Source organism: Tachyglossus aculeatus, chromosome 3 (assembly GCF_015852505.1).
Source record: "Tachyglossus aculeatus isolate mTacAcu1 chromosome 3, mTacAcu1.pri, whole genome shotgun sequence".
Lineage (NCBI taxonomy): Eukaryota > Metazoa > Chordata > Mammalia > Monotremata > Tachyglossidae > Tachyglossus > Tachyglossus aculeatus.
This window is the reverse complement of record NC_052068.1, coordinates 55,620,386-55,632,522: the sequence shown is the minus strand read 5'-3', so window position 1 is coordinate 55,632,522 and position 12,137 is coordinate 55,620,386. Positions and strand designations below refer to the sequence as shown.

General features: G+C 45.4%; 1 protein-coding gene across 2 annotated transcripts in view; it reads right to left on the bottom strand.

The window, feature by feature from the left end:
* The window catches only part of NIPBL (NIPBL cohesin loading factor), a 346,458-nt gene that overhangs the window by 148,311 nt on the left and 186,010 nt on the right, over positions 1-12,137 (bottom strand). For both annotated transcript variants that reach the window (XM_038743872.1, XM_038743871.1), the window contains exons 7-8: positions 7,265-7,425; positions 1,747-1,843 (exon numbers count right to left, since the gene is read on the bottom strand). In XM_038743872.1, coding sequence (XP_038599800.1) covers positions 1,747-1,843; positions 7,265-7,425 — 258 coding nt within the window. The remainder of the gene's footprint in view (positions 1-1,746; positions 1,844-7,264; positions 7,426-12,137) is intronic.

The window sequence follows — 12,137 nt, the reverse complement described above, 5'->3', positions numbered from 1 at the left end:
GATCTAGGAGAAGTAGAGTGAACAGTAACAGGATTCAAGCAGAAAAACTTCTCCAGTGAGCTACCCAAGAGAGGGCTCTCAGGAAGAGCAGAAGGGAAAGTTATCAATGCTTTAGAAATTCAAGATCCTTTATTAGATCTCCCAAGACATAGTTCCTATAGGCCAAGAATTGATGAGAATAGAGTCTATTTTATGAAAATGCTTACCGGAACATTACTGCCATTTATATGGGGAGTCAAATTCATGTTCTTAACACTGGAAGATGCCACTTAACTGACATGATAAACTGAACGCTTTGTTTCAAAACTATCACGGTGGTCAGCCAGTCTTTAATGTGCAACCGACATTCCTTGTACAAAATGATTTACCTGTACAGAGGGCATTTTTATTGTCCTTCCCCCTTTAGTAACTATTTTACATTATAACAAAACAGTAAATTTTGTAGAAACAGATCTGTTTTTATCTCACACTCAAATAGACTTTGGACATTTTACTTTCCCTTTAACACTTTATCTTCCTGTTCTGGTGACTGCAATCAGACCTGCTTTTTGGCTATTTAATAGTGTTACATCATACTACGAATTGTACTTGTACCAACTATACTGACAAAAAATGAGGCCCTAAATCTAGAAACATATAGAAAGCAGCAGTAGGGATCTAATCGGATATACACGAGCCTAACCACCCAGGATTTAAATTGACTTTATTCAGGGTCAAGAGGAAAATTAGAGTGAAAGGTAGGCTGAATGGAAGTGATTCTAATTCTTTATTTTTTTTTTTAATATTAAAGCTCTCTTTACCGCAGATTTATTTAGACTTTACCCCCCACGTAGCATCAAATGGAAGGCCGGTGATCCGAATTAGTACTCTTTTGAGTGATTTCCAAATCCTTAACTGTTCACATGCAAAGCAAATGTCATCAAAAGCCTCTTATGCACCCTTGTTAAAAAAGAAACAAAAAACGAAACCCAAAAAAGTTGGAGACTTTGGTTCAAAAGACATGCTTTCCTTAGCTCACTTCCCCAGGCTTTAGGAGATCAGCGTTAAGCACCATCTAATCAGTATGAAAGGTATTTATTGGGACTGTTGTATTATCCCTTTCCTCTCCAGAAGGACCTCTTCACACCAGACACCCAACATTCAATCTCCACCAGGAGTAAATCGATCGGGAAGGCCACTGGAACCCAACCCTCGTGGGTCAAGCGATATGCCAATCCTTAAATGTAGGATCCAGTTGATGATTCTCTAACAGCCTCTCTGCCTCTGGGTCTCTAGTCCTGTGCAGTCGCTAACCTTTTAGGCGCCTATGTACCGAGGTACAAAATGCATTTAACTGTTTTATGCTTATCTGCCGTTAAGTCAGAAGTGAACTGCAGCGTATTAAACCACCTTTCCTGCTTGAAATTCTAAGTTACTTTCCCCTGATCCTTTGACAATTAGATCCTGAACGGCTTCAACCCTAACGGCATAAACATGAATAAGCACAGATTTCTATCACTTTTTCCACCAACAGTGAAAGGCAACGCAGACTTTGTTTTGGGAATTTGGTTTAAAAAAAAAACAAACCACCACCAAAAAAACCCGCCAACACATAACAACAAAAAAACACCAAAAAACCTAACATCACCTACCGTGCGTATTTCTTCACTACACAATTGTTTCTTCATTAAATTACCTGAAACTTTAAATACGAATCAAAGCAACATTTATCGATTCCAATTATTTGTGAGATCAGCTACAATATACCTTTAGGAGTTCCATCACTTCCAGCTGGGGAGCACACTGGCTGTGGTGACCTCAAGGGGAAAGATGCAGCGTTCCTCATTGACGACGAATCGCCATCCTAAAAATTCAACAACACAGTATAACATTTGTATGCCGCTCTGGATGATATACACTGGGGCAGCGGTGGATGCCCTGGGGTGGGAAGATCGGTGTTTCAAGCTGCTTTAAGTTGAGGAGGATGCCGGATAAGGAAAAGGAGGATGAATATACAGGAGAGGGGAGTCATGGGCTCTGTGATGAAGGAGCCCGCTTACTTTACGGAACGCTTGAGGCATCTGCGCTAGGTTTTCATATGTCCCACATTTTATTGATTTTTCCCCTGAAGATGGAGAAACCGATCCCAGCCGGAAGCACCCGAGAAGCTTCCCAAAGAACCGATCAAGTACGGTGCGGCTAACCAGTTCCATCAATCCCATCAACCAGTTTCCCTCGGAATACGCTGCTGAAGGAAAGGCAGCGTTGTTCCAGTTGGGCTGCCCCCGGGGACTTTCTCTAACCCCATCCACGTGCCTTCTCTGTCAGACCGAAAACCAGGCACGTGGTTTTCCACCCAGGTAGACAGCTTGCGTTGGAACTGGGGGACGGTCTTGGGATTTCATGGAGCATTCGCTTGCAAATCCTCCAGGCAAGTAACTGACATTTTCCTGAACAGACAACGTTCAGAGCCGTGATGGGCTGGGCCGGCCAAACTCTGCCTAATAGCTTCAAAATGTAAATTCAATCTGGCTTTCTAAGGTTCCTAGTTGGCTACAATTGATTGTTTTTAGAAGTTACGAATGTTTTAAAGCCAACTGCGATAAATGTAAACTGAAAATAAAAATGGTGTGGTCAGCATCTGCTCTGATATCTAATGGGTCAAGTGTTAGTAGGTTGACATTATTCTGTGGAACTCCAGTTTTACCTGCTTTTTTTCCTTCTAATCCAGCTAGAAGTAAGATGGGACCGGCCAGAACTCAGCTCTGACATAAGAGAAAAATCCTAGAATGGCTGGAGAAGTTCCCAGGGCAGCAGGTCCATGGCCTTCACTCCTGACCAAACCCGCTTGCCACCATCAATCGTATTTATTGAGCGCTTACTGTGTGCAGAGCACTGTACTAAGCGCTTGGGAAGTACAAGTGGGCACCATGGTCATTAATTCCTCCAACAGGGGTATCAACTTGTCATGGGGGCAAATGTGGAGGTCAGAGAGGACAGGGCCTTAAGGCAAGGTTTCAAGGGGCTACTGAAGCAAGAATTGGAGGAGACAGAAGGAGAGAAGGGAGGGGATGGAAAAGTTAGGAAGAGAAGGGGAGAAAGAAAGAGGGGAAAGAAGGTGACATAGAAAGTGTGAGAGGAAGAGCGTTCAATCTACCACCCCAATTCCGGTCCTCACCAGGTGTGAATGGCTCTCAACCACCACCTTACTGAGTACCCCACAATTTCTGTCACTGCAGCAGTTAGGGCTCCAGATGCGAAACTTCGGTTCACGCCAAACACACACCATAAATACCCCAGTCCAGGTAAGCCTGTTTGCGCCACAAAGTTCCCCTAACCAGGCCCGTGGCACCCACGAAGATCCCAGCCCCAGACGACAGGGCTCGGGATGCGGAGTTGCCAACTTGGTTCATCCTCTGATTCTTTTTCAAATTCAAAGGTGGGGAAAGCTACTTATGTTACCCTTTCTGCCACAAGAAGCGGGAGGCTAATAGCAAACAGGCTCCGACGCTTGTCTGCTGTGTGACCTTGGGTTTAACTTCTCCGGGCCACTGTCACCTCATCTGTAAAATGGGGAGTAAGACTGGAAGCTCCATGGGGGACACTCGGCAAGTGCCAGTGGCCACATGGTGGGCCAAAGGAGAAAGTATAAGTGGCTCACGGGAAGTTAGTTCCACGTCTAGAAATGTAAGGAATCAAGTCCTGGGGGGAAAGGGAGGGCAGGGGATGATCTGGGGGGTGATGCGAGTATTCATACTCTTTCAAATCTCCACTGCCCCAGATCAGAACTACGGGATAGGACGCCATTAAATTTCCTTCCATAGCTTTTCAGGAAAAATACAGTTTATTCCACCAGATCCTCTGGGATCAGGAGGGGGCTGACCTGACGCTAGAGCAGCGGCTAGGGTTTGGGCCAACTTCTTGCCCTGGCTGGCTGTGGCAGGCCGAGGTCCGTGGCCTCCTATGCCCCAGGTTAGAAGGGCAGGGCCCAGACCTTGGGTGACGGGGAGCCAGAAACCAGAGCATGTAAATCTATCACCTTTAGCACCAATATTAAGCACCTCCCCGGCTACTAATTGCGTACCATAAACTTCTTACGGGCAGGGATCGCAACCACCAACTATTCTACACTGGACTCTTTCTAGTGCTTAGCATGATGCTCTGCCCAAAGAGAAGCAGCGTGGCTCGGTGGAAAGAGCCCGGGCTTGGAGTCAGAGGTCGTGGGTTCTAATCCCGGCTCTGCCACTTGTCCGCTGGGTGACTTTGGCCAAGTCATTTCACTTCTCTGGGCCTCAGTTCCCTCATCTGGAAAATGGGGATTAAGACTGTGAGCCCCATGTGGGACAACCTGATTACCTTGCATTTCACCCAGTGCTTAGAACAGTGTTTGGCACACAGAGCTTAAATACCAAAATTATTATTATTAAAAGATCAATAAATACCATCGATTGAACAATCTATTTATTCTGAAAACACCTACTGTGGGTGCATAATTTTATTGTGGGTGTGGAACACATCTCATTCTTCTGTGGTACTTTTCCATGCACTTGGCGCAGTGCACTGCACTCAGCTGGTGCTCAATAAATACCTTTACTACTCTCCATTAATAAAGTGGTAGAGGGGTAGAAATGAGCCAAAATGGTTTGGATTGCCATTCCTGAAGCTCCCTGCTTCCTCAGAGTCTGTACCTCAAAGCCTCGAGCTTTAAATCATTGCATCCTTTGGTGGTAACGTACTTTTATCTCTTCTACAGTCAAAGGAATATTCAATGATCATTGGTCCCATAAGACTCGGACTGGGTTTTATTTCTAGACCCTATGTTTAAAATTATTCAAACTGGACCCACTTTACTCCATATAGCTTCTTCCACGTTGATTAGCTTGAGCTAAATGAAGAGGGCAAGCTGGGGTGTAGTGGGAAAATAGAGCAGATTGGTCGAGATTATTGATTGGGGAGTTTTTGCTTGATGTGAAGAGGAATGGGTAAACAATGAATATGTCTGACGAGAGGGGAGACACGCAGAACCGGCAGCGGAGAAAAGTAAGGATGGAGAGGGGAGAAACCAAAGGAAGGGAGCACGGCGCGGAGACTATTAGAGTATTAATTTTAGAATATGACAAGTGTCTGAATCAGCACAGTGGCCGTTTGAATTATGAGGAAGGGACCAATCCTGGAAATGTCGTGGTGGACAAACAGGCAGGATTAGGGAAGCAGCGTGGCTCAGTGGAAGGAGCTCAGGCTTCGGAGTGAGAGGACATGGGTTCTAATCCCGGCTCTGCCACTTGTCAGCTGTGTGACTTGGGGCAAGTCACTTAACTTCTCTATGCCTCAGTTACCTCATCTGGAAAATGGGGATTAAGACTGTGAGCCCCATGTGGGACAACTTGATTACCTTGAATCTACCCCAGCGCTTAGAACAGTGCTCAGCACATAATAAGCGCTTAGCAAACACCATAATTATTATCATTACTATTTGGCGACAGATTGATACAGGGGCTGAACCAATGGGAGGACTCGAGGATAAAGCAAAGGAAGGATGGTGGGTGCTGTCGACTGCGCCGGGGAAAGTCAGATGGGGGAGAGGATTTGGGAGGGAAGATGCGGAGTTCAGTTTGGGGTGGTGCTGGCCAGATATCCATGTGGCGGGGTCCCCAGAGTGGGAAGAAGGAGGGTGGAGCTCGGATGACAAAGTCAGGAAGAGAGCAGGCTTAGAGGCAGAGAAGGCGGCAGGGGTTTACAATCCATTCGAGGAGTTTAGATAGGAATGAGGATATGGAGTTCGGGGCAACAATGGGATACGGACAACTTTTTTCTTGGAGCATGAGCATATTTGAAGGTAGAGGGGAAGGCGCCTTCAGAGACTAAGTGGCTGAAGATGACAGTCAGGGAGGGAAGAAGAGTGGGCTCAAGTGCTTTTAGAAGGTGAGAGAGGATGGGGTAAGAGACACTTGTAGAGCGGGAGATCCTTGAGAAATGGCTGGGAAGGACGAAAGGGCAGATTTAGGAGAGGGAGACACTTGAGAAAATGAAGGGGAGACTGGGGGGAGTTTGGTGCCTAGATGTTGGGATTCTGGCCAAATAGTTGGGAGGGATAAGAGAGGGGTCCATGGGGGACCTGGGACTTCAAGATGGTATTAAAGTCTGGAATAACTGGTGGGGGGCAATGGGCTTGGGAATCAAAGTCAACGAGGGAGGAGAAGTAATACTGCCGAGTCAATGAGAGGGGAGAGATGAAGCAGCCACAGGTGAATTTGAAGAGGCCAGAGGAGACTTAGTGTATGGATTTCCACTAAGACTGCTCGGCAGTAGAGGCACAGGAGTGGAGAAGCCTATCATAGCAGTCATCCAGCGCTGCATTACCTCCTAAGTAAGGCTAAGGATGGAGCCCGTGGGCACATTCCTCTGGAGTGAGTTTCAATTTTCCCAGTGTCAAAGGTTTACTCTAAAGCGTAAGCTCGATACGGGCAGGGAACGTTTCCACTAATTCTGCTGTATGTAACCCTTCCAGGCACTCAGTACAGTGCTCTGAAAACAGTGAGCACTCAATAAATACCATTCATTGATTTACCCTCTGAATCAAGTTAATCACTTTAAGAGGAGCATTGCCTCTTTAGAACCACTGGGAGAATACTGAATGATTTCAAAGCATTTAAATCTTAAGTGATTTTAATGATGGGAGGGTTATTTTTTTTAGTATAATCAGGTGGAACCTCTTTATTTTGATTGGAAATTGAGACAGCAGACATTATCCCCTAAGAAATCTGGCCTATCGGCCTACAATTTCAAGTTAGTTTGCCTGCCTCTTCACTCTTGGCAGACTGAAGAGACAAAAATGTGGAATTATAGTGCTCTACAATTCTAGGACATTCACACAAATCGCAGTATGCTGTGGGACCTAAACTGAACATATGCTGAGCAATCCCCAGACTAGTCGTGGAGGCCAAAGCGTTCAATGTGAGCCAAAGCAGCTGGGAGTTAGGGCAGATTACACCCATCGGTTTACCTTGGGCAGTCCAATTTTGGGGACGACTGTATAGTTTTCTATGTTTTGTTTCTGAATTCATGGAACCACCTACACAAACCTGGGACTAGCCTGGCTAAACAAAGATATACAGCCGGGGCTTAATAAACCTACCTAATATATCCAAAAACAGATTTTCATCATTCCCATCATTTTAAACACACTAGTAGTGATAACGCAAAAACACGTTACTGGACGCTACGCAACTTAACCGTTAAACAGTCCCCTTTACCTTAAAGAAAATGTGATTTATAGATTACATACATCACTACTTAGCCTGTGCACCATATGCAGGTAGTCCTCACTTGAGCCATGTCTAGGATTATCGGCATGGTGGTTAGCTGAATTTCCAGATAACTGACCGGAAACTTTACTGTCATGTATGTTTCTCATCCCTCCTGGGACGATGGGACTTGATACTGATGCTGGAAACAGAGAGAAAAAGAGATTTTTTTTTTTTTTACGATGGAATATGTTAAAAAAAAAAAAAAGAGACAACTGACAAAACTATACCACCTTTACTTTTCCACCTGATCCATGGGTCCCTCCCCTCTATAAAATGGCCTCCTCACACATCGACTTCTCCAAGTTGCGTCCAACCTCTCCAATAAAGCAACCTCTGCCAAGAGGCTCCCTTGATGTACCTCCCGGAGGCCATCAAATCAGCTACCGCAGCTCTCAGGTATTTTACCTGTTCATTTGTTATCGATTTCTGAAATGCATTTGTTTATTATGTGCATCCAACCTCTCCGTCTTTTAACTCTGGAATATTCTTTCATCTACGACTGCTATTATCCCCATTTGACCGTAAGCTCGTTGATGGAGGGGTCGCTTTCTAAAAAAATATCTTGGCCAGGATTAGGCTCTCAGTACTGCTGATGAGGTTCATAATAATTCATTCATTCAATTGTATTTATTGAGCGCTTAATGTGTGCAGAGTATTGTACTAAGCGCTTGGGGAGTACAATACCCCCCTGAGCCCCTTCCTTCCTCTCCCCCTCGTCCCCCTCTCCTTCCCCCCAATCTTACCTCCTTCCCTTCCCCACAGCACCTGTATATATGTTTGTACATATTTATTACTCTATTTATTTATTTTACTTGTACATATCTATTCTATTTATTTTATTTTGTTGGTATGTTTGGTTTTGTTCTCTGTCTCCCCCTTTTAGACTGTGAACCCACTGTTGGGTAGGGACTGTCTCTATATGTTGCCAACTTGTACTTCCCAAGCGCTTAGTACAGTGCTCTGCACACAGTAAGCGCTCAATAAATACGACCGATTGATTGAATACAATAACAGACACATTCCTTGCCCACAACATTAGTTTAATAATGCACAAACAACAGAGCTAGTACTCTCGCCAAAAAGGTAGAATAATTTAATTGATTATTCTGTGTTTGTACATTATCTTCCCTTTTTGGAGAGAGTACTAGCTCGGTCCTAAGACTGCTTACCTCACTCCAGGAAAAACAAGGGATCAGAGTGGACAGGTGTGTATGGGAGGCTATGGAAGATGGGGAAGTGAAGGTGTGGGGAAATTACAATCCCGCACGGTAGCTAAACTTGCCCTCGGTCTAGAACACTCCTTTCCGACAAATGCGTGTCTCCGCTAGGCACGTCAACTCGAAAGATATTGGGCACTGGGTGCTGTGGCAATGGAAGAAACGGTCCGCACACGGGACATCCGAATGGGTGAGCGTGAAAGGATGAGGTTTTGCAAGAAAGTAACGGCACTGCCATACAACAGAGTACAGTTTCCGCTGATGCTTCTCTGCTGTTCTCCCTAGAGATAATTTCATGTCTTCGCTTCTGGAAACCACTTCATTCATTCAATCGTATTTATTGAGCGCTTGAGCGATACCAGACAGCTATCCTGGCCTCCTAAGAAATCCAAAATTCCAAAATTTCCAAAAGAAATCCCCCCTTTGCTTTGGAGCAGCTAGATCGCTGCAAGTGTGGAGGTAATTGAAAAAGGTGAACTGCACTTTATCTGTCCTTAGGTGCCTTGCAAATGCTTATCTGCAAGCCTGATCTGTACACCCACTTTATCCATTCAGAAGCTAAGTCAACTGAGCAACCGACCTTCATCAAATGGATTGGCTTTTGATTTGAGGAGCTTGTAGTTCATGTTCGGAAAAAAATTAATTCAGGTTAAACATAGTAAGCACTTTTCATTAATCAGTTGTACAGGCAGATATTTTGCTGCCTGTATGAACAAATGTGTGTGTGTATGTATGTGTACACACACGTACCCCCCCCCCCCCCCCCCCACACACACACACACTGAGCAGGTGCGTGTTTGGCCTTTCTCCCCCTTTAACTTCGGAGATTAAATGTTTACCTGTTGTATTGCAATTGTATGCAACTTTAATAGTTCTTAACAGTGCCCTGCCAATTTAGTGCTAAAGTCTGCAAACATTTTGCAGATAATTTTAGGACCTCTGTTTACCACTTAAATTGGTCACGTAATAAAACTACCTACTGTCCTTTCCAAATTCACAATCTCCCTATTAATTATAATTTAGGAAAGTAAGCACCACGGCCTAGTGGAAAGAAGAAGGGTCTGACAGTCAGAGCACCTTGGTTCTAATCCCAGCTCTGCCACTTGTCTGCTGAGTGATCAAGGGCAAGGCGCTTAACTTCTCTATGACTCCTCAGTTTCCCCATCTGTAAAAAATGGTGTTAAATACCTGTTGCCTCTCCCTCGTGGACTGTGAGCCCCATATGGGACCCGAGCGTTTAGCACAGTGCTTGGTATGCAATAAGTGCTTAACTAATACCATACTGTAGACCAACCCCTTCTCCTGGAAACATTATCCAACCTCGGCTTCACTGACACTGTCCTTTCTGGGTACTCCTCCCATCTCTCTGGCCGTTCATTCCCCTAACTGAGAAGCAGCATGATGTTGTGGATAGAGGAGCCGTTCTAATCCCAGCTCTGCCACATCAATCAATCAATCAATCGTATTTATTGATTGACTGCCACATGTCTGCTGTGTGACACTGGGCAAGTCGCTTCCCTTCTCTGGGCCTCAGTTACCTCCTCTGTAAACTGGGGACTGAAGCTGCAAGCCCCACATGGGAAAGGGACTGGGCCCAGCCCAATTTGCTTGTATCCACCCCAGCGCTTAGTACAGTGCTTGGCAAATAGTAAGCACTTAAATACAACAATTACTACAATTATTATTAACAACTACGGGTGTCCCTCAAGGTTCAGTTCTGGGTTCATTCATTCATTCCATCGTATTTATTGAGCACTTATTGTGTGCAGAGCACTGTACTTAGCGCTTGGGAAGTACAAGTTGGCAACATATAAAGACGGTCCCTACCCAACAGCGGGCTCACAGTCTAGAAGACTAGAAGTCTAGAAGGGCTGCCTTCTCTTCTCCATCTACGCCCATTCCCTTGGAGAACTCATCTGTTCACGTGGCTTCAACTACCACCTCTACGCGGAAGATTCCCAAATTCACATCTCCAACCCTGATCTCTCTCCCTCTCAGCAGTTTTGCATTTCCTCCTGCCTTCAATAATAATAATAATAATAATGACATTTATTAAGCGCTTACTATGTGCAAAGCACCGTACTAAGCGCTGGGGAGGTTACAAGGTGATCAGGTTGTCCCACGGGGGGCTCACAGTCTTAATCCCCATTTTACAGATGAGGAAACTGGGGCCCAGAGAAGTGAAGTGACTTGCCCAAAGTCATACAGCTGACAAGTGGTGGAGCTGGGATTTGAACCCATGACCTCTGACTCCAAAGCCCGAGCTCTTTCCACTGCGCCACGCTGCTTCAAGACATCTCTACGTGGATGTCCCACCATCACCTCTAACCTGACATGTCAAAAATACAACTCCTTATCTTCCCACCCAAATCCTGCCCTCCCCCTGACTTTCCCATCACTTCACTGTTGGGTAGGGACTGTCTCTATATGTTGCCAACTTGTACTTCCCAAGCGCTTAGTACAGTGCTCTACACAAAGTAAGCGCTCAATAAATACGACTGACTGATTCAGAAAGCAGCACCACTCTTCCTGTCTCACGAGCCCGTAACCTTGGCATGATTCTTGACTCCTCGCTCCTTCATTAATTTATTCAGTCGAATTTACTGAGCGCTTACTGTGCGCAGAGCACTGTGCTAAGCGCTTGGGAAGTACAAATTGGCAACATATAGAGACGGTCCCAACCCAACAACATGCCTGTGTAAAATCTATCACCAGATACCGTCAGTTCGACCTTCACAGCATTGCTAAAATCAGCCCCTTCCTCTCCACCCAAACTACCACCATTAATCCAAGCACTTACCCTATTTCGCCTTGATTACTCTATCAGCCTCCTTGCCGACCTCCCTGCCTCTCCCTACTCCAGTCCATACTTCATTCTGATGGCCGGTTCATTTTTCGACAAAAACGTTCAGCCCCCATTTCCCCGCTGAACCTCCCGTGGTTGCCCATCCTCCTCCGTATCAAATATAAACTCCACACTATCGGCTTTAAAGCAATCGCCTTGTCCCTTCCTACGTCACCTTGCTAATCTGCTACTATAACACAGCCCGCAAACTTCACTCCTCTGATGCCAATCTACTCACTGTACCTCAGTCTCCCCTTTCTCCCCACGGACCTCTCGCCCACATCCTGCCTCTGGCCTGGAACACCCTCTCTCTTCATTTCCAACGGAAAACTACTCACGCTCCCTTCAAAGCCTTATTGAAGGCACATCTCCTCCAAGGGGCCTTCCCCGACTAAGCCCTCATTTCCTTTTCTTCCACTCCTTTCTGTGTCTTATTCCCTTTATTCATCCCCCTTCCCCGCCCCACCACACTTTAGATATCTGTAATTATTTATATTAATGTATTTCTCCCCCCTCTACACTGTAAACTCATTGTAGTCAGGGAATGCATCTGTAATATTGTTACATTGTGCTCTCCCAAGCGCTTAGTACCATGCTCTGCACACAGTAAGAGCTCAATCAATCAATCAATCATATTTATTGAGTGCTTACTGTGTGCACAGCACTGTACTAAGCGCTTGGGAAGTACAAGTTGGCAACATATAGAGACAGTCCCTACCCAAAAGTGGGCTCACAGTCTAGAAGATAAATGGGATTGATCGACCACCATTATATTACTACTCCGCTCCA